We start from the raw sequence: 23,570 nt of genomic DNA on the forward strand, positions 1-23,570 counted from the left end.
CCTCAAAGCATTTGCTGATGATGGGGGTCAGAGCAACAGGACGCCAGTCATTTAAGCAAGTGATTTTGAATTGCTTTGGTTCAGGCACAATGGTGGATATTTTAAAGCATGTGTGGACCACAGACAAGGAGAGGAAAAGGTTGAAAATGTTCCTAAAAACACCAGCCAGTTGGTTTGCGCACACTCTTAAGACGTGGCCCAGAATGCCATCAGGACCTGTGGCTTTATGGATATTCACTCGTTGGAAGGATCGGGTTACATCCACTACAGAGATGGAGAGTGAACTAACCTCTGTAGCTTCAGCCGCGAGAGCTCTCTCCGCAAGGGCGGTGATATTTCCCTCGAAACGAGCATAAAAAATATTTAGCTCATCCAGGAGAGAGGCAGCAATGTTCACAGAGGAGTTTTTATTCCCTTTGATGGGGGGAGTGATTTGTAGCCATCCCAGAAGGGAGAGTAGCGATGGTCCAAAACCCGGTCCACTCATGTGTTGAAGCTGATGTGGTGGTAGTATTGCCTCGAACATTACCACAAAATTACAGTTTTCCATCCTGGCTGACTCGACAGGTTTGTGTGATGTGTACAATAACGGGCTCTTGAAATGGGCTGGGTTAAAAATGACTAAACTTACTTACTATTGACATTACTGTCAAATGGTCTCGCATACAGTACGACAGTAGAGAAGAGTCAGTCATATCAGCAAAAGAGCAAGTTATTACAATTTGATTAAAGATTACGAGATTAAAAAAAGTATTAAATAAAAATACGCATGGATGAATCGTTCATAATATGACTAAAACCATCAGTGCATCAGTACATCAGTCTCACACTAGGGCTGAAATTATTAGACAACGTTATCGACAACGTCAACTATAAAAAAAAAAATTGTAGACAAATATTTTCAAGAGGGGAAGAAAACAGCTCACAGTCCAGATGCACTCTAAACTTTCACTGCTTTAGGTGATGTAGAAAAGTATGAGGGAATTATACAAAAATACTAAATAAGTAAATACAGAAGCACTCTCGTTGTGGAATAAGCAGAGCCTGAGCTGTCGCTCTGCTTAAGCAAAACTTGCATGTCGAGCATCTTTATATCTTTAATGCAGTTATATTTTATGCATTATAGCTTCATTAAAGTTCAAATGTTAAGGAAGCAGTTAATGTAAATAACTACTAACTCCGAAACTGGCATTTCTCTGTAATGTAAACGCCTCTTCAATAAGTTGCGCAAAGTGTCCCGAGAGATTGAAACTGCACCTGGTTTATGCACACTGTGTCATGGGAATGCTCCTCCCTCGAGTGTGTGCGCTTGCTGCAGCTAGGTTACAACGTGATGGCTCACAACTTATTGAATCGTAATACATTTGTCACTGTGCACATTTTATCGTGAAGAAAATACACAGCTTTATTAATAAGAGAGAGTTTGTTTTTTTGTGAGTTAAAAATGTATTAAAGTGAACAAAAATGTGAGAGAGGGTAGTCTTTGCCCCATTATACACTGCAACAAAATAAGTTTTTGAATATAAATATCTAAAAGTCCTTTAAAACAACATAAATTTACTTTAGCAATTATACTGCAGGAAAAACTACTTTTTATCTGAGAATGTTGAATATAATAATAAAAAAATACAAATATTTTAAAATATCTAAAAATCATGAGAAGCAGCATATAAGATATTTAGACTTGCTTTTAGAAAATATATCTTGAATATAAGTATATTTTGTCTTTACTGCACTCGAAAAGTATAACCAAGTGAAAAAATATACTTGTATACAAAATACACTTTTATTTGTCTCTTAAAGCAAGTCTAAATATCTTATATGTGGCTTCTCAAGTAAATGTACTTTTAGACTATTTTAAATGGAAAACAAGACAAAAACGCTTGACAACAATATCATTTTTAGCAGTGTTTTTGCTACTGAATTAAACTTAAAAATAATTTTCCCCCTTTAATTCAGTGAATTAAGAGGTATTTTTAAAAGATGATTCTGTCCGCTTTATTGTTAGGAAGCACTTTAATAAATCCAAGTGGGGGCACATGCTGAATTGTCAGTTAAAAGCTTTTTTTAGCAACACACACCTGATCGTCTAGATGTAGAACACAGACTAAATATGAAAAATTACTCAAAAGCTTATCATCGATATCGTGGAGTTTTATTCGTGATCGTTTTGATCAACGATCTTGATTTAAATATCAAGATCGTTTTATTACCCAGCCATAGATCAAACCCATCACAGACTACTACAACCATGTGCATCCCAACTCCCGGAAATGATGTTGCAGTTGAACAATCTATACTCACTAGGTTTGTGCGCAATATGCATCAGACAGTCAGTGAACAGACTGGGAGCAGTATGTGGCTGTGCCGTCTGGGACTAAAGAGTATAGGCCGATGGTTTGTCATCAAGAAAACAAATGTGTTGGGTGGATTTGACTTCCTTTTTCTCAACTAAATTTCCATACAAATAAGATGTGCCGTATGGCTGAAATATGGCTATGCTATGTTAGACACAGTGCCAGCTAAGACCATGTGTAAAAAAGGCAAGGTATAATTTACGGGTTTTGGGAAACATGAGGCTGAGTAAATGTTGACAAAATGTTATTTTTGGGTGAACTAATTCTAATGTTGTTGTTAAATCAGAGTCTGTGGAAATGTTCCTTTTTTAACATTCTTGGTTCTCCTTTTGCAAAATACCACTGTCCTTGAGACAACTTTCACCTTTCACACTTGGTGATGGAAATAGATGCGAAAGTAGAGCGAGAGAGCGAGAGAGCCAGACAAAGTGAGCAAGTGTGTGAATCAGCCTCAGTGTGAGTATGCCCTTATAAGGACACAGGGCACATAATCCCATCCTGGACTGAAGAAGAGAGTGAAGGGCAAAGAAAGAGAGCTAAATAATGAGGTATTAGTGAAACACATTCAGGCAGATGAGCAATGACCTGGAAAACTGACCTGGAACACGTACCATCACAATGTGACCCAACATGCATATTTCCTTTACTAGACAATACTTTCTTAAAAATATTCCAAAAGGAAATTCAAGTTCTTTTGGGTTTCCAAATAGTCTTAACTGTGTGTATTTTAATAATCAGGTTGTCCCTGCCAATGTTTTTTTTTTCCCCTATGCAAAAGCTAAAAATATATTTAATATATATTTAATGCCACCTTTAAAAAGTAATGGGTCAGCACTATATGTGTTCTTATACATCTTTACACATCTTTTTCTGAAGTTTGAGGTAAAGAAGCTTTTCAAAGTACAATTCTGGAATTGAAGGGACATTTAGTGGTGGATCCACCTGTAAAACTCTCATACAAACTTTATAACTCGTTGGGATATAAGTAACTTCTTTGTAACTTATATCTAGGGCTGCCAATCGATTACATTTAATTGAATTAATCACATATATATTTACATTTGCTGAAAAATGCACTTAAATCACAATTTAATATATATTTATATTATTACCCTGGCCTGGGAACGCCTCAGGGTCCCCCAGTCAGAGCTGGTTAATATGGCTCGGGATAGGGAAGTTTGGGGCCCCCTGCTGGAGCAGCTGCCCCCGCAACCCGACTTCGGATAAGCGGTTGAAGATGGATGGATAATTATAAATAGTTATATTTAAATAATTATAAATATTATTCAAAAATAAATATAATAATTCAGATCACAAAAATGCATTACATTATTACAGCAGATGTATAAAGCATTGATAAGAAAATACTAAAAGTGGGCTTAGAAGGCAATTAAAAGGGCTTTTCGAAGGACGTGTAAATGTACACATTAGACGGACACTTTTGTAGCATCTTAATTTGGTACCGTTGTGTCATAAACACAGGGTTTTTATGTTGCTGTGTCAAGTTAACATACGGTAGTCTGAAACTTGAAAAAACACGTCTCATGATCCCTGTTTTCTGAACTGCATTCAGTACAGCTGTGTTTGAACACAAGATGTTCTCATCATGAGCTGCCACCAGTGTCGAGTACGCCTGAGTTTCATTTGTTCTATGTACAGCTGTGCGTTGCCTACACAGCTGGAGCTTTGCCTACTGCCCCCTGCTGAAAGCAGGTAGTACCTCAAGCTTGGTAGGAATATTCCTTATTCCGGTCTGGGAACAGGATTAATAGCATTAAACTTTATATAATTAATCACACTGAATTAACATGTTAAATCGACAACACTAATTATAACTATTATTCCTTGTCACAAACAAAAACGCTATAAAGACATACACTCTGCAAATAAAAACAAAATACATTTGTTTTGTTCATCTTGTTTTTAGGGGAGTGTTAATCTACGATTATACCACAATAATAGACCAGTGTGGCCAAAATTATTTTAATAGTGGAGCTGCAAACTCTGTGAACAAACGACTGTACAGAAAATACACAGAAAAATAGTGGAAAATGAGTGGAGATTAATAAAAGTAATTAGTGTAAACACATGTGATTCATCAGATACTGTAAGTGTAGGCAAGATAGAGAACGTCATCTTACTTCAAATGAGGTGTGGAAAAACATGTCTCAAATTGTCAGCATTCCAAGTGTTTGATTCATGCTTTGATAATTGTTCATCTTGTTCATGTTCATGATATGATGCAATATGCACTGTTGTCACTATTCATAAGGGCTAAAATGATTAGTCGACGTTATCGACAACGTTGACAATAAAAAACAATTTCGTTGTCAAATAGTCATTTGGTCTTATTTAACGTAACATGAGATCATATGAAACTAATGATGATGCTTAAGAGCAGCACTGCAGTTTGCACCTGACTGAATGAGGAGAGGAAGCAAACACAGCTCAGTCCAAATGCACTCTAAACTTTCCAAACAACCTCAGGTGATGTACATCGCAAAGTATGAGCGCTCTCGTTGTGAAACAAGCGGAGCTGGAGCGTCATGTACGTCATGCCGGGGGCTCCCCCGGCCTTAGAGAACGAGGCAGGGTGGAGGGCGGGGCCGGATCATGATTATACACACCCGGTCCCTTATCGGGTTAATTAAGCCTCAAAGAGGGATAAAGGCCGATTGCGGACGGTGGTCTGACGAGAGAGAGATCGTTTTCGGCCAGCTGACCGTCAAGTGTGTTTTTATCATTAAAATATTATTTATATTGCCAAGCCGGTTCTCGCCTCCTCCTTTCTATTGAACTGCGTTACAAACTCCCTAACATATGTGCATTATGGAGATACATATAAAAAACTATTTTGGGAATAAAGATATTCAAATTCTTGAAAGTACATCAAAATATGTATAAAGGTAACGCTGCAGCAATGACTTGAGTTTAGCAGATGTGAATGACAATTCTGTTACAGTAGATTTGACTCCCAAGTTCCGTCTAAACAGGAAAACAAATTAGATATATTATGAGATATACAATTTTATCAGGAAATGACTTCATCACAGTTAATGAAGTCTACTTCAGACGGTGGTGCGACGAGAGAGAGATCGTTTACGGACATGTCCGTCATGTGTGTGTTTGTGTCTTCTGTTTAAGTTTATAATTAAAATATTATTTATATTGACAAGCCGGTTCTCGCCTCCTCCTTTCCATTGAACAATGTTACATATACATACATATACATACATATATATATATATATATATATATGCAAAATATTTTCCTAAACATTGATGGCAACATATGTGTACAGCAGGACACATATTTGAAATTGTAATAATACCAAGCTAAAGAATGTCGGATTTCTTTTTTTTTGTTTGTTTGTTTATTATGTTTCCAGGAGTACAGTTTATTCATGTTTTTGAGACTTTACAGACATTATATCAGAAATAAGCATAATTAATTCTGATTCAAAGCAATGGCCAGCAGCATCCAATCACTGTCAACCATTTTACCATTATCATTGTCTCATGTCTGTCAAACATGCTGAGTGGACCAAAAATCATCTGCAGCCTGAAACTTTTGACAGGAAGTTTGGATTGAATGCACTTAGATGCACATAGCGCTATAGGATGCTCCCTTGAAGCTGAAAGGAACATTCTTTCAGCTTTTGGATGAAGCCATTGATTTTTAATGTGATAATGCACAGAATTTTTATTGTAATTGTGCAGAGTACAGGTACAGAGCCAATGAAATGCAGTTGTTTTCGCATATCCCAACTAAGCTGGGGTCAGAGCGCAGGGTCAGCCATGAAACAGCTCCCCTGGAGCAGATAGGGTCAAAGGCCTTGCTCAAGGGCCCAACAGTGGTATCTTGGTGGTGCTGGGGCTTGAAACCCCGACCTTTCAGTCAGTAACCCAGAGCCTTAACCCCTGAGCCAAAGTACACATTCGTACTGTACATTGTGTTCGCTAGACTCTAATCTTTTGACTTAAACAAGTTTCAATGTAAAACTTAATTAGGCTTCTTACCAGATGTAGTCTTGTTGGTGTTTCTCCCAAAGACAAACTCTTCTGTGATCAGCACCATGTTGTTTGGTCACATGACCGTGTGTCGAAATGTAACCATTTACAGACAGCACCGAGTCTTCTGAACTGAGATCAGGCAGTTCAAATGAATTTAAATTATGCGCTGCGTATAGCGAAGCCAAAATATAATGTCCATGCATGTGTATGCGGAGTCCCACAAGGACATAAACATAGACTATATACAATTTGATTCACATTGGCCCTTTGAGAAGCAATGGGCAATATGTATACCATTGCTCCTGAAAGGGCCAATCTTAATGAAATTTAAGTCATCATACTACCTGTTACTATGGCGTTTAACAGCAGATTTCTGTAGTTTCAGTAGGTTACATTAACATTATCATTTGATGATATTGACACAGTAGTGAACTAAAAATCTGTTTATGCCTGAAAAATCGTCACTGTATTTATTACACACTACTATATGAATACTATATGTAAATATCTGTAATGTAGACTTTGAAGGGCAGTACTAAATAAAAAAATCTTTTATTTCTTATATTTGTATCAATTATGAAAGGGGGTGTGAACATTTGAGACAAAAGGGAATGCAAACGTATCTTCCCAACAATATATTCTGTTAATTAAACCTCTGATCAATGGGTTATCAACTGTTTTAATTTTCTTCGGCTTCCCATCTTGTTTCTGAACAACAATCTAAATCGAGCAATTCTGTGATTAATGTTTCAGTTTAGGAGCCGATGACTCCAGAGTAATTTTTTTACGTCTGGAGCCCTGCTGTGAATTTCTGCAATCACCACTACCAGTTTTTAACTATAAATTTAACTGATTTTTTTACAGTGTGAATTCTGGATGTGAATGCAGGCTAAACATGACTTTAGTGGAGGGGAAGATTAGCTGCACCAAAATTTGCATAATCAGAGTATGTACTGCAATGTACGAAGAATGTACATCTAGTCCGCTAAAAACAATATTTTTTAGGTATGCATGCAAGTCAGAAAAAACTTTTCCGGACAACGTGGGCATTGGCCCATGACCCCAATGTTTGATGAAGCAACAAAAACAACAGCTAAAATAACTGACTGTTTTTTTCTTAAACAAGTACAACTTGCACAAGGAACAATTTACTTGGTATGTCTCAGCTTCCATGGGATAAAGGGATAGTAAAGAGTCTAGTGGATGTGCCCTTCAGAATTTCGGTAGGGTACCTGTAAGTATTTAGTCATAAGGGTGAGTAGAAGTGCTGCATCATAGGATTCTTTGTAGTAAAAAGATAAATTCACAGACAACTAAAAATAAGCCTTTTAGACAACAAGAAAGCTGGGGAAAATTCCACTTTTCTACAACCCACCAGAGACAATTCTGACCTCTGTGGAATCAAGACCCTGAGATATTCAAACATTCTGAAGAGGGAAGAGTGGAAAATGTTTGAAGGGTGGAGATTTGGGGGGAAGAGTGTTGAGCTATTCAAGGGACAAAGGAGGTGCTTTCAATTGCCTTCCATTAGGGTTCAATGATAGATCTGGTAACTGGGGGAAATGGAAGCCATTTGACATGTTGGTGTTAATGAAATGACTCTTGAATTTGTTTAGCAGTGCTTATAGGGCATTACCATTCCAGAAAATGAGTGAAGCGGTTTTGTATCAGAGGATACATCTGCTTGCACAATATTTGGTAACAGACTTTAAAGAATCCAAATATTTAGATTATAGCTTTCATGTGTATACATAGATATTTTTTGCATCTCTTTTCTATTTTACTCTATTTATTAGTTTCTCCATTTTAATCAAGTCAAGTGGTTTTTATTGTCGTTCAACCATATACAGTTAGTACAGTACACAGCGAAACGAGACAATATTCCTCCAGGACCATGGTGCTACATTAAAAACAACATAGGACAAACACAGGACCACATGAGAATACACAGACTAAATAACATTTCTACATAAAGTGCACGTGCAAACATGTGCAAAAAAGTACGGGACAATACAATAAATTATTAAAAGGAACAGGACAATAGGCACAGTAAGAGATCAGTACACATTTGTAATCTGAGTAGTGCAAAAAGATGACACATTCTAAAATACCAAATGTAAACATAACATATCTCTAGTTTGAGAAACAGATGCCTCACATATCATCTGGTGACAGGTTCATTGAATTATACCCACTCAACACCAGTTTCATGTACAACAGTAAAGAGAGAACTCAGGGGTGCAGGCCTTATGGGAAGAATTGCAAAGAAAAAGCCACTCAAGTAGAAAAAAAAAACTCAAATACATTGTGATCAGTTGAATGCCACTTTGGTGAATAAAAGTACCAATTTCTTTCCATAAGAGCAAAATCCATAAGAGCAAAATCTGTACATAATTCCAAACTGAGCAGAGCTCAGAGACAGGATTGTGTCAAGGCACAGATCTGGGGAAGGCTAAAAGTTTTAACTGCATAGAAGGTTCCCAAGAGTATTTATTGATTGGCCGATATTAGCCTTTCACAGATATATCGTATTGGCATATGTTTTCCAACATGATCAGATATTACAACTTTTAAACAAATAAAGCAGAAAACTTCTTGGTTACTATTGTAACCTCTTTTTCCTGATGGAGGGAATGAGACGTTGTGGCGATGTAGTGACACTAGGGGTCGAACTTGGGAGCCCCAAACACCTCTGATATTTGAGAAAAGGCCAATGAAAATTGCCGAGTGGAATTTGCGTGGCACTCCCCTGGACATGGGTATAATGAGATGGCTTGAATCCACTCATTCATGTTTGTGCTGAGGAGCCGAGACAGTGTCCCGGCCATTTCAGCAGGTAGTTCAGTGTTGTGGCAGGAGGGACACTATCAGGGAACGGAGGTTACAATAGTTACCAAGATGTTCCCTGTCTGTCACTCACTCGACGTTGTGTCGATGTAGTGACACTATGGGTCCCTATACAATGTGGGCACAGAGCGTGGCTCAAGTGGTAGAGCAGGTCGGCAGCTAATTGCAGGGTTGGTGGTTTGATTCCTGGCCCACATGACTCCACATGCCAAAGTGTCCTTGGGCAAGACACTGAACCCCAAGTTGCTCCCAATGGCAGCCAAGCGCCTTGCATGGCAGCTCTGCCGCCATTGGTGTATGAGTGTAACTGTGAATGTGTGAATGGGACACAGTGTAAAGCGCTTTGGTAACCTCTAAGGTTAAAAAAGGCACTATATGGGGGCGCTAGTGAGTACCGTATGGAGTAGACGTGTTTTGCTGAGTTCCTCTCAATTTTTCAAATTATTCAGTTATTAGTTTAATTTCTTGTATTCTTTTTGCATTATTTTATTAAATTCTTTGTTAAAGAGCTGTATAATGACTAAGCCAAAAGCTGAAAGGGGAAAGAAGTTGGATAAAACATTGAATGAGTCTCCTGCTCAGTCACCGCCGAGGATGGCAGAACAGGCTGTGGCAGCCTCTGAGTCGAGTGGCGAGACTGATGCGGAATCTACTAGTATTCTTTTGGCAATACAGAATACGAGTAAAAGGATGACTGATCGATTTGATCTCCTGAAAGCATCTTTGGCGTCCACTCAAGCATCTTTAGTGAGCCTCGGGGAAAGAATTAAGGAGGTGGAAAATGATACAGCTGATTATGATCACCACCTTTCACTTGTCGAGCAGAAGTGCGCAAAAGTACAGTCAGAGAACAAAGCCCTCCGTGAGAAGATGCTCGATCTGGAAGCTCACGCCAGGCAGCAAAACATAAAAATTGTTGGCTTACCTGAGAAGATAGAGAATGGGCACCCACAGAATTCTTTACGAAGTTTTTTCCAGACCTGCTGGGCGCTAGCAACTTCTCTAAGCAGTTGGATCGAGCTCATCGGCTGGGGAGGCAATTCCTCGGAGAAGATGCGTGGCCGCGTGTGAAGATAGCCCGGATTCATCATATTCAAATGAAGGAAAAAATACTTCATTTGGCAAGATTGGGTCTGCCTTTTCCCGGGGCAGCACTTACAAGTCCACCACTTGATCCTTAAAAGGGGTAGTGGGAACTTTTGGGCATATAGCACAGCTGGGGTCTCAGGATCATGTGAGAGTATGCCAGACCGAACTCTAGGCATGTATCGCTGACAGAGAATGCCTGCAGTTCCTCAACCCTCTTGATGGAAGACTGAGTCCAACTCCATCCCGATAAAAGAGATACTCTGAAACGGGGCGAGCTTGCCCTTTTACCAGTTGACACAAAGCCCCAAATGGCTGAGGTGTCTGAGCACCAGGTCCCTGTGCGCACACAATTAATCTAAAGAGTGCCCTAGAATCAGCCATTCGTCGAGATAATTGAGGATGCAGATGCCCACTTTTATTAGTGGGGCAAGGGCTGCCTCTGCGACATCAGAAAAGACAGAGAAGGGGAGGACCTTGCACAGGTATGCTTGACCCTCCAATGCAAACTGAAGGAACGATCTGTGTCGATTCAGAACACAGATCGCATTTAGAACGGGAGCTTATGCAGGTCGCAATTCAAAGCTCGAAGGTCTAAAATTGGCCACATCCCACCTCCCTTTTTTTTGGTACGATGAAGTAGGGACTGTAAGACCCCTTCTTCACCTTGGCTGGAGGTACAGGCTCTATCGTGTCCTTCGCTAGAAGGATGCGATTTCCGCATGCAGAACAGTGGGTTCTGCTAGCGAGGCAGAACGGACACCACTGAACCTGGGTAGGCACCTGGCGAAGTAAATCGCATAGCTGAGTCAGAAAGTCCTGATGAGATCTAGAGAGATAATGACCGCACCCAGGAACTGCACATAAAAGGAAAGATATCTTTAAAAAGATGCTCTCTGTCAGTGCTCACTCTTTAGAGAAAATATACTCTTTTTTTTTATTGTGGCTGCTGAAGTACCCAAGGGCATTCTCTGTATTTATCTGTGTGAGGAGAGAGAACCCGCTGTAAATGCACCATATATCCAACAGCTTGTACACTTTTAGAGGTGAATGGAATGCGAGTGGGAAGCTCTACACTGATTGGCTCTGAAGAACAAATCTGAATGCGTAGATGTAAGTCATCTCCTTTTATACCCGTACGTCCAGGGAAGTGACATGCAAATTCCACTCGAAAATTCTCATTGGCCTTTGGTGTTTGGGGCTCCCAAGTTCGACCCCTAGTGTCACTACATCGACATTCGAGTGAGTGACAGATAGGGAACAACGCTTTGGTGGTTTAGAATTGGTGTCATAGCGTAGTTTGTCCATAAAAGTGCACTCTGACTCCATTGTTTACAGGGCTGAGCTGACGGTGATTTTGCAGACATGGCGGAGTTAAGCGGTGCGGAGTTAAGCGGTGCCTTTCGATAAGTTGCTAACTAGATTGTGAATACTGGAAAGTTAATAAACAATGACTCCATCATTTTCCCTTTTCAATATAACTAATATAATGTTAACCCTGTCCCTGACAACCATGTCACTTGCGTTTATCACATCTGTTTGCTGTTAGCCAGCTATATTTTGTCAGTGCAGTCAGGAACATAGCAGATTGAAAGGTAAACATCCGAGCATCTTTTTGGAGCTAAGCAGACAATGGTGCAGTGGTGGGTTGTGTCTGTTGAGTGTTGAATTCAACGAAAGTAAATAAACAATGTCCATCTTTTACTCTCTAGGACAACAAGCTTAAGGCTAACTAGCTAACCACGTAACTACTAGAGCCGCACCGCTCCGATACTAATGTTTTTAAACAAATCAGTATCAGTCCGACGAGCCTGGGCTTATAAGTTAAAGGTGTCACAGAGTCAGAGATATGACCTCAGTAGCAGGGTTTATCGAACAGATGATTGAAACAGGGATGTAAACATTGTGAGTAAATCCAGTTGAGCAGAGTGGCAAAAGGCAGGTGAGTAATATCCAGACAGGATATCTCACCAGAGTCTTATGATAATTGCAGGCAATAATGACGACACAGGTATGTTTGACATAGAACGTTCTGGAGTCTCAGAGATACTATCGATGAGAACAGACAAAGAGTGTGTGTGAAAGTGGGGTATAAATGCAGTCCTTGATTAACCACTAATGATATGCAGGTGTGTGTAATCAGAACTCAGGGGAGAGTGCGCACTGTGATGGCAGTGAGGAAGAGAGAGAGAGAGAGAGAGAGAGAGAGAGAGAGAGAGAGAGAGACCGTTGGATCCATGACAAAAGGTGCACGATTGAGATATATTACTATATATTACTATTATAATATATTATAATTTGTTTACAAATGATAATTATATTTAAGTTGAATGGATTCCAAAAAATAACTGTGTTAATGAAAAGTGAGCTGATCTAAATTGAACAAAAAAAGAGATCTGAATCCTTTAAAGTCCAGATACAAGTTGAAAGAAATTTGCAAAAAAAATAATTAAAAAAAACGGCTTCTTTTCTACTGATGACTTATAGTGGAATTACTGTCAATTTTGCTGCTACATTATCCAGTATACTAGTTAACAATAAAGTTTTTTTAATAAGTTATACATTTATAGTAATGTGTAGTTAGAGGTTTGTGTTTCTTTACATATTAAAGAGTACACTGTGGGAATATACAGTACATTTAAGAATAAGTTTTTTATTATATGTGTATCAGACTTTGTAGTTTAGAGAAGCAACAGCGTCAGCTCTATTACACTATTAAACAGAGTTGCTGAGTGGAGGTCTCTGCCAGATCCTGTTCACCCTTTTGTGAATCAAACAAGAATGGCTTAGGTGTGGACCTTCTTTTATCTCTATGATAATGAAGTAGGCTGAGTGATATAGTTATGCTGATCGCTGATTAAAGCGATGCTTTAGATTAGATGATAGTTCAAAATAGCTTATAATATCAGGAATGTATCATATGTAAACCTGATATTACACCGCATCAATTTTTCTTTAATAGTTGTGAACACAGCACATAGATATCGATGAATATTCCTTAAACTAAGACCGAAAGTTTCCCCCACTACTTGGTGCAGGTTGCCAGCTTGAACAGGGCCATGACGATTTGCTTTTGGGTCAGAACCAGTGGCAACCTGCAATAGTTGCAACATCAGGACCGATATTACAGTCCTATCAGAAGGGCAACTGCTCCCATTTGATTGCAATTACTCCTGATTGCTTTTATTTGTGAAATAAAAATGACAGTAAGCTGGCTAATTTCAATAAATTGTCTCAATACTCTCCCCATTTTACCAAATAAATTTTTTTAAATGTGGGACATTTTGGAGGCAAATTAGCGATAAACACACATTTCTGTTTGGAAATGGCTTAAGGGCAGATTTCTTTTGCAATAAGCCAAAACCTATGCGACAAAGTGTTTTGTTAGGCATGACGTAATCACGCACACCATTTTTATCGATAAAAGGCCATTTGAACAGAAACGGGCAGAAGACGGCAAATATCGCAAAAAACATTTTTAGGCATTTTCAATTTGTCGATAACAAAATAGCGCAAAAGGTGGATGGAAACTAGGCTAATGACTGAATTTTCCTTTTTGGGTGAACTATCCCTTTAAGCAATGGCGTCAATCATTATTTTTGCTATTTCGTTTGGTGTATCTAGTGGTGTAGAAATTACTCATGTTTTTGTCAATTTAGGTCATGTGATTTTGTACTCTGAGCATTATCTAGAGTCTAAAAACATGCAACTGGCAAAATTTTGAATAAAATCTCTGTAATAAAACCGAATTCTTCAGTATTGTGCCCACGAGAGAAGAAAGCAGGGGTACTGTGCGAAATCTTATTTTGTTCGACTGCATACCAAGAGAAACAGCTGAATGTTTATGTACGGAAAACAGCAAAAGTCCTCATGACAATTTGAATACTAATGTGATTTCTGACGTGCTCACACACATGAGGCAGTAAAACATTTGTGAACAATTTATTGTCTTATATTACACACATAAATGGTCAAGATTTTCAATTCAGTCTTGATTTTGTGTTCCTAATATACATGAAAAGCAATTTGGTAATGTCAGATCTTGGCACAATTCTCTAGAGCGCACAGCTGTCAGATGTGCATTTATATTCATTTACTGCAGTTTCACGGGACAACACCCGTTCTGTTGTGCCCTTCTCCCGCCACTGTCATTGAAAATGATTTGTGACCAAGCAGGTAACTTTTTCAGAGCAGCTTTATGGGGGTTTCAAGCACTTCATGTCAGATTTTGCCTTTAGGGCCTCATGTGAGTCACAACTGACACCGTGTTACTCAACAGATACCAGACTCAGATAAAACTGAACTTTGGAGGTGTTGTAGGTTATGCAATAATATATATTATTTGTCTATATCAGAATCAGTACATGTCAAGTCTGTAAACTAGTTTCAACTACATAGAAATTATGGCCGATACCAGTTGCAATTTCTATGTTATGGCCAATAATCAATATTACAGTAATAGCACAGTGACCAATACCTGTCAGGCTGATTTTTGGCCATTTTATTATTATAGGCATTGCTTAGCTCATTTTCAGAAATGATAGTTTACTCTCCTGTTAGTTCAAATATCAGCCCAAATTTGAGAGTATTTGAAGTATTGTGCAAAATAAATTCATTTCAACAGCAATGCGTGTCCCGTTTGTCAATATTGACCTTTTATCGGCATCAAATAGGCCACCAAGAGTTCTTGAAATAACTAATTTCGGTCGACAACTAATTATGGCAAATAAATATAAAATGTTTTATTCAGGCATAAAACATACGGCACAATAAAATGTAGCTAATAACACTTTTGAAACAGCACACAGCTAAAATAATTTTAAATAGAAAAATTTATATCTGTCTATTATTATTTTTTAAATGATCGGTATTAGTCTGATAAGAGTCTAATCAGACTTATATATCATTTGATATATATTTTTATTATTATTATTATTATTATTATTATCAACGATAATGACATTTCGCCGATCCGTTTTACAAAATCATTCAAATTAATTCTAACAATAATAATAAGCAACATCACGGTTATCATTTTGTCAAGGCTGACCTATAAGCAGCATTTTAACGGATTTCGTTAATTTTTAACCGATTTACAACATGACAAGCGCTTAAGGTGGCACATTATATATGACCAGTTGTATCCTACTGACGTGAACACATGACATGACAATTGTTATTAAAGTGTATCCATTATTAATGATAAATATTGCCCAATAATTATGTTTTAATGATGTCCGGAAACATAAGCAATAAAATATATCATACAACCTTTAAAAACGACATTATTGCGAGCAGAACTCACCAGATTACGGAGCGACGACTCATCCATGCTGGAGTATCGCTTCTCAGTCATTTTAATGTCTTGAAAGAGTAGCTAAAAAAGACAAATACTAAAATAAAATAAATAATTTGCGTCTCGTGGTCATGAGAGGCTTGCGGTGAATATATATGTATATAAAAAAGAGTCTTGCGCTGAATATATAAAACAAAATATTAATCTCGCTTCGGTTCACTCGGGTTGCTTTGTGAAGATGCTCTCGAATAAAGGTTAAATGGGTTTCCAAAAATACAGACTCTTTAGAAAACAAGAGAGCTCTTTTTGAAACACCGGTAGCCGTTTACTTTTCCATTCACCATCCAACCGCTTTGCTGCTTACATACGTCAGACTGACTAACACATGCCTGCAGAGTCATGGATGAGTGATTTGAGTTGAAGTCCCGCCCTTTTTGCCCCACCAACCAATAGCAGACGGGCAAATTCAAAATCCCACGCACAGGTTGGTGTCTGATTGGTGAAACATATTAGTACATTGTTTTTATTTCTTACAATAAATCATTTGTCCCTGCAATTTGGTTACACTGAAGACTGTCAACGTTAATATTTTTACTGGATTTTCTCTAAGTCCTCTTTCTTGTGTGACTAAACGAACTCAAGAGATGACAAAAATGCTATACAGTAAATTACATGTGTATTGCTTAACTTTAAATTAAATCTACTATAGACATTATTAAAAAACGTAGCCTACAAATTAAATAAATAAATAGTTCTAAACTCTCTCACTCTGTTTAAGGAATATTCCGCATTCAATTAAAGTTAAGCTCAATCGATGGTATTTGTGGCCACAAAAATTTACATCGACTCATCTCTAAAAAGCAAATATCTAGTGAGGCACTCAAGGGCGTAGATTTGCCTTGAGGGGTGTTGTAACATGAAGCATTTAAGTGTTTCCATTGTTCATGGTATTATTTTTAAAATTATGAAACTGTACTTGCGGGGGGGGGGTTTAGGTAAAATTACCTGGAATCTACACCCCTGGAGGCACTTATCCACCTTTTTCATGAATGCGGAAGTGTTCCACGATTCGATTGTTTTCAGTTTCACTTAAGTAACACTTAAATGGTTGTTGTCCTGCTCTGGATCACTCGTTTTGCATTTTTTCGTGGCTTCTGGAGACCAGAAATAGAAAAAAATCAATTAGAATCATCATGACGCCGCCCAGTGGTTGCTCAGGAAAACTGTGGGTAATGGAAGTGAATGGAGCCAGTTTTGGGAGGAATAAAAGGCAGAAATGTAAGGCTTATAATGCCTTAAGGTACTTTATAAAAGCACTTAATTCTTCTGTTAAAACTTAAACTGTATTATTTAAGCTGTAAAGTTGTTTAAATTGTCATTTTTATGGTCGTTTTAGTGTGTCAGTGTTTAATCCCTCACAATGATTTATAAAACGTCCCTCAGCATGAAAATTTGTTTCTTAATTCATCCCAATTTATAAATTGCAACTAATCTTAAAATCATGCGCACGTGAATGACTGCATGGACATCTAAATGTTCCTGGTTCAATGCTGAGTTTTGGCAACTGGCTCATCTGATTTTACTCTGATATTTACATTGCTGCTAATAATATTCAAGACAGCTGTGTTGTCTTCCAACCACTTTGGGCTGTTTGTGCATTTGTCATCGCGGGTGAGACCAGCACACTGAGTTTATACATTAATGAACCAATGACCGCAGCAGATGGATTACGAGCCATTCACCGCATCTCTGAATCAACAGTTCTCTTGTCTCCCACAATCGCGAAAACCGGTTTCGGTTCTCTTAAGACTCATCTATTTAGCCAGGCATACCCCTAATTTATCCTTCAACACACAATTAGGCTGCTTAGTTTGGTCTGCCGGAACCAGAAACATTTGGTCCCCACAATGTGATAAATACACGCTCACACACACACACACACACACCTACCCTCCTCTCATGTATTATAGGCTTAACTGTTACCATATCTAATCATGTTACTGTTTAGTTTGTGGTTGGAAGTCGGAAGCTTATCGACTGCATTATTCTCCGGACGTCGACATTTCTAAGTGAACAATCCTATATTGAGACTGCTTTACTGTCTGGTTATTAGTCTCTGATTCCATGGTGGTTCCCCGGCAATATGAAACTTTATTAATATTCTATTGATTTTGATAATTGATAATTATATTAGATAATTATTCATTATTGCTAATAACCAAACCCGCTCCTGATAGAGGCGCCCAACAATAATGCTGTGTGAGGCATCCTATGTGCCATTTTTGTCACAGTGTGTATGCATAAGAATCCTAAGTAATAACTTGAATCATTTGTTCAAAGTTTAATTTTTATTCATGATTGACTTCTCTCATGACTTGCCAAGCATAAGCCACTGTGGTGTGAAAGTGCTCTTTGAGTGAATTAGGGGTTGGTAAGTTTACGATAGTCTGCTCCAAGCCTGCTGTTGTTGTTATTTAACTACTAACGCTTTCGCCTAGATGTTACAGAGAGGTGTCAGGTCACCTAATTAACGTCCACAAATGAGAGGTCGCAGTGAAATTCGCACATTGGACAACAGTAACCCATAAGCCACAGCTCGGCACTGATTCCACACCATGAAGGGGGGGAAATTATTTCCGAGCCCAGAGTGATGTAAACGGCTCGATGGCCCCATTAGCCAGGAAGATGTACGCAACATAGGGCCCACCCCCACGCTTCGACAGGTCTCCATTCCCACAACGAAGTGGAAGAAGTCGTCCTCATCGCTATAGCGATCTTTCGGATGACCTGCGGTCATACCAACAACAAGGCTTGCACACTCGACAACTCGAGTCCTTCACAAGGGACATAGAGCACCTTGACCCAAGTAGTCGAGATTCAAACATCAATGATTATCTCAGACAAATTGAGCGCTGCCTTGTTGACCTACCTCGTGCTTTAACACATGAAAAACTCAAGCTCATATGGAAGACCACTGTGAGGAGTGTCCATGTGTTCATGGAAACATTACCGACTGGTACCAGAGACTGCTACTCAGCTCTGTGTAAAGCCCTACGTGAGGAGTATTCGCCATATACCGACGAAGCCTCTGTTACCCTAGGCGAATAGTACCACATAATTCTAAGGACGTAATGCGCCAGGTCTGGAGGAGGAATGGGTTTTCAAGTCTCTCTTCCTTCACAACCTCTATGAGAGCATACAATATGATGTAACAATGCACTGCAGAACAAGCATCCCTACCATGTAGGGAATCAGAAGATATGCGCAACTGGCATGGGAGACGCGCGTGCGCCCTGCTTGAAGGCATGAAGTCGACGCCAGAGTCCTGGGGATCCAAGCCTCAGAAAATGCTGCCCTAGTGCTTGATGGCTGTCTCAGTGCCACCCTGACACAGAAACGAGACACAAACAAACGTGTCATCGACTACGCGAGCCGACCTTGTAGTGTTGTTAAGATGTTGCCACATCTTAAACTGGAGAAAGGCTTGTTGGTCTATACACAAACTGATCAGGAACCAGCTCACTGGGTTGTCCCAAACGATCATAGGGGAGTGATGCTAGCCCACGCTTATGACTTCCCTGTTGGAGGCTACCAGTGTTACAAGGCCACCCTCAAGACCCTCCAGCCAGTTGTTTTTGGCCATTGATGGCCAGTGAAACCCGGTCTTACGTCAAAGGATGCCTCGCAGTGAGAACATGAACCATCCACAAACGCTGCCTCGGTGTGATCGCAGCCCAGACACACAAGACAGCGCCTGTGGCCATCTGAAGCGGAGAGCACTCTACAGTATCCAGGAACTACACAGGGGCGGAAAGGCATCTTTATAAAGACTTGTCCTGAAAAGGACGTTCAACGCCGCTGTGTATTGCTCTTTTAGAGGAAAATACTGTTTTAGAGAAAATCACTCTTTTAACAAACACTCTTTTTAGTTTGCGCTGTTGAAGCGCCAAGGGGCAAACTGCACTGCCGTGCAGAGAAGGAGAAAGCCGCTGAAGTGTGCCGTAGATCCAACAGGAGATTGCTCAGAGGTAAGAGGAACAGGTGTGTGAATCGCAGCTCACTGCATACAAGACCATCGGCTTGAAACAGACGTACTTCCCCGCCTTTTATACCCGTATGTCCGGGGGCGGGACATGCAAATTCTGTCTGCCAACTGTTTATTGGCCTTTTTTCATAGATCAGAGGTATATTCGGCACTCAAGAGAGACCCCTAGTGTCGCTTCTTCGACACAATGTGGAAATAATGGTTTTTATACTGTACAAACAATATATTCTATCCCCTAACCCTACCCATAAACCTAACCCTCACAGAAAACTTTCTGCATTTTTACATTTTTAAAAAACATAATTTAGTATGATTTATAAGCTGTTTTCCTCATGGGGACTGACAAAATGTCCCCACAAGGTCAAAAATGTAGAGTTTACTATCCTTACGGGAACATTTGGTCCCCACAAAGTGATAAATACATGCTCACACACACACACACAGAGACACTGGTGGCCAAGAATTTAATTAGTCAAAGTGGCATTCAACTGATCACAGTGTATTGTCAGGACATTAATAATGTGAATTTAGATCTTCTTAAACTACTTCAAAGAGTTCTCGTCAAAAAATTCTCCAAGTGCAGCAATGACAGCTGTGCGGATCCTTGGCATTCTAGCTGTCAGTTTGTCCAAATACTTGGAAAAGTGTGGCATTTCACCCCACACTTCCTGTAGCACCTTACTGTCTAGCTGATCCCTCAAAATGGGATTAAGATCCATAACACTCTTTTCCAATTATTTGTTGTCCAATGTCTGTTTCTTTGCCCACTCTAACCTTTTGTTTTTGTTTTTCTGTTTCAATAGTGGCTTGACTTTTTTTTGTATCTAATATTGACCTTAAGACATGCAAGTTTATTGCATACTGTGGCAACTCATAATCAAACACAAAGACAATGTTAAGCTTCATTTCATGAACCAAATATCTATGTTTGATATAATTGAAAGTGATTTTCTAGTACCAAATTATCAATTTCAAGACATTACAGACATTACGGCATATTTTGTTTTTAGAGTATAATTTTCTGAAAAGCTGCTTTGAAACAAAGTTGTGAAAAGCACTATACAAATAAAATTACTTGATTTGACATCAAAACCTATCTGACATTTTTGTCCTATTCCCAAAGAATCCAAGCATACAGTTGCTTTTAAAAGCTATTCTCAAGAATTGTAGTTTTCATTTTATATATTGACAAACAGAAATGCTAAGAAAACAACATTTTGATAATATCTAAACATACATTTAAAATTTAAACTTATTCATCAATAAATAATTTATGGAACAAATACTGATTGAGTGCATTCAAAAGGTTAATGTTTGATAGTAATCCACCTATTAATTCAACTTTTGGGTGATTCTCACAAAATCTGTCAAGAAAATGTCCTGGTCATATTTACCCCAAATCAATAATAATAATAAAAAAAAATATATATATATATATATATATATATATATATATATATATATATATATATATATATATATTAGGGCTGTCAATCGATTACAATTTTTAATCGAATTAATTACATGGTGTCCCGATTATTTAATCGTATAATACAAATATTTGCTGAGAAAGCCCCTCATATAACAATAATTCAATATATAATGCTGAAATGATACATAGTTATCTTTAAATATTTAAAATTAATATATATATATAATAAATTTAATAAAAATATTTTCAGATAATTAAAATGCATTACATTCTTGTGGCAGAAGAGTTAATCATTGATAAGTCGATACAAAAAGCAGTTTTAGAATACAATGTATTGTTTACTACCATATTATTGATCATAAGTCAATCATTGACACACAGTTCACAGCAATCCATTTCACAAGTGAATTTGTCAATCAGTTGGAGATTTATTATGAGGGCTTGTTTAAGGACCCGTCAATTTACATCTGCGTCAGACATGCTTGTGTAGTGTCTTGGATGCATTGCGTCATAAACATAACATTTTTAGGTCACTGTGTCAAGTTAAATATAGTTTAATACTTAGAACACATCTTGAGATCCCCTAGTTCGAATTAGCGTTCCATCAAGTGTTTTGAACGCAAGAATGTAACACATGTTTGTGTTGTTCTGCTGCTCAAGGGTGTTTTTCTTAAAAAAAAAAAAAAAAAAGGGTGTTTTTCTTCACTGTATAAACTGGGCATTGCCACACAACTGAAGTTTCACTTACTGCCCTCTGGAGTAAATAGATGGTACTACAAGCTTGCATTTCTCAGGAATCTTCAATATTACGGTCCGGGGACAGTGCGAATTAACAGAATTAACGCATTCAATCGACAGCCCTAATATATATATATATACAGTGGGTACGGAAAGTATTCAGACCCTCTTAAATTTTTCACTCTTTGTTATATTGCAGTCATTTGCTAAAATCATTTAAGTTCATTTTTTTCCTCATTATTGTACACACAGCAACCCATATTGACAGAAAAACACAGAATTGTTGACATTTTTGCACATTTATTAAAAAAGAAAAACTGAAATATCACATGGTCCTAAGTATTCAGACCCTTTGTTCAGTATTTAGTAGAAGCACCCTTTTGATCTAATACAGCCATGAGTCTTTTTGGGAAAGATGCAACAAGTTTTTCACATCTGGATTTGGGTATCCTCTGCCATTCCTCCTTGCAGATCCTCTCCAGTTCTGTCAGGTTGGATGGTAAACGTTGGTGGACAGCCATTTTCAGGTCTCTCCAGAGATGCTCAATTGGGTTTAAGTCAGGGCTCTGGCTGGGCCATTCAAGAACAGTCACGGAGTTGTTGTGAAGCCACTCCTTCGTTATTTTAGTGGTGTGCTTAGGGTCACTGTCTTGTTGGAAGCTGAACCTTCGGCCCAGTCTGAGGTCCAGAGCACTCTGGAGAAGGTTTTCGTCCAGGATATCCCTGTACTTGGCCGCATTCATCTTTCCCTCGATTGCAACCAGTCGTCCTGTCCCTGCAGCTGAAAAACACCCCCACAGCATGATGCTGCCACCACCATGCTTCACTGTTGAGACTTTATTGACAGGTGATGAGCAGTGCCTGGTTTTCTCCACACATACGCTTAGAATTAAGGCCAAAAGTTCTATCTTGGTCTCATCAGACCAGAGAATCTTATTTATCACCATCTTGGAGTCCTTCAGGTGTTTTTTAGCAAACTCCATGCGGGCTTTCATGTGTCTTGCACTGAGGAGAGTCTTCCGTCGGGCCACTCTGCCATAAAGCCCTGACTGGTGGATGGCTGCAGTGATGGTTGACTTACTACAACTTTCTCCCATCTCCCGACTGCATCTCTGGAGCTCAGCCACAGTGATCTTTGGGTTCTTCTTTACCTCTCTCACCAAGGCTCTTCTCCCCCGATAGCTCTGTTTGGCCGGACGGCCAGCTCTAGGAAGGGTTCTGGTCGTCCCAAACGTCTTCCATTTAAGGATTATGGAGGCCACTGTGCTCTTATGAACCTTAAGGGCAGCAGAAATGTTTTTGTAACCTTGGCCAGATCTGTGCCTTGGCACAATTCTGTCTCTGAGCACTTCAGGCAGTTCCTTTGACCTCATGATTGTCATTTGCTCTGACATGCACTGTGAGCTGTAAGGTCTTATATAGACAGGTGTGTGGCTTTCCTAATCAAGTCCAATCTGTATAATCAAACACAGCTGGACTCAATTGAAGGTGTAGAACCATCTCAAGGATGATCAGAAGAAATGGACAGCACCTGAGTTAAATATATGAGTGTCACAGCAAAGGGTCTGAATACGTAGGACCATGTGATATTTCAGTTTTTCTTTTTTAATAAATGTGCAAAAATGTCAACAATTCTGTTTTTTTCTGTCAATATGGGGTGCTGTGTGTACAATAATGAGGAAAAAAATGAACTTAAATGATTTTAGCAAATGGCTGCAATATAACAAAGAGTGAAAAATGTAAGGGGGTCTGAATA

The 23,570-nt window shown here is 38.8% G+C and overlaps 1 protein-coding gene across 4 annotated transcripts in view; it reads right to left on the bottom strand.

The window, feature by feature from the left end:
* Positions 1-15,956, bottom strand: part of LOC127621438 (smoothelin-like) — a 106,284-nt gene extending 90,328 nt beyond the window's left edge. For all 4 annotated transcript variants that reach the window (XM_052095039.1, XM_052095032.1, XM_052095027.1 and 1 more), the window contains exon 1: positions 15,609-15,956. In XM_052095039.1, coding sequence (XP_051950999.1) covers positions 15,609-15,659 — 51 coding nt within the window. In that variant the 5' untranslated portion in view covers positions 15,660-15,956. The remainder of the gene's footprint in view (positions 1-15,608) is intronic.
* Between the last annotated feature and the right edge of the window lie 7,614 nt (positions 15,957-23,570).

The sequence above is a fragment of the Xyrauchen texanus genome, chromosome 3 (genome assembly GCF_025860055.1).
Source record: "Xyrauchen texanus isolate HMW12.3.18 chromosome 3, RBS_HiC_50CHRs, whole genome shotgun sequence".
NCBI classification, from domain to species: domain Eukaryota; kingdom Metazoa; phylum Chordata; class Actinopteri; order Cypriniformes; family Catostomidae; genus Xyrauchen; species Xyrauchen texanus.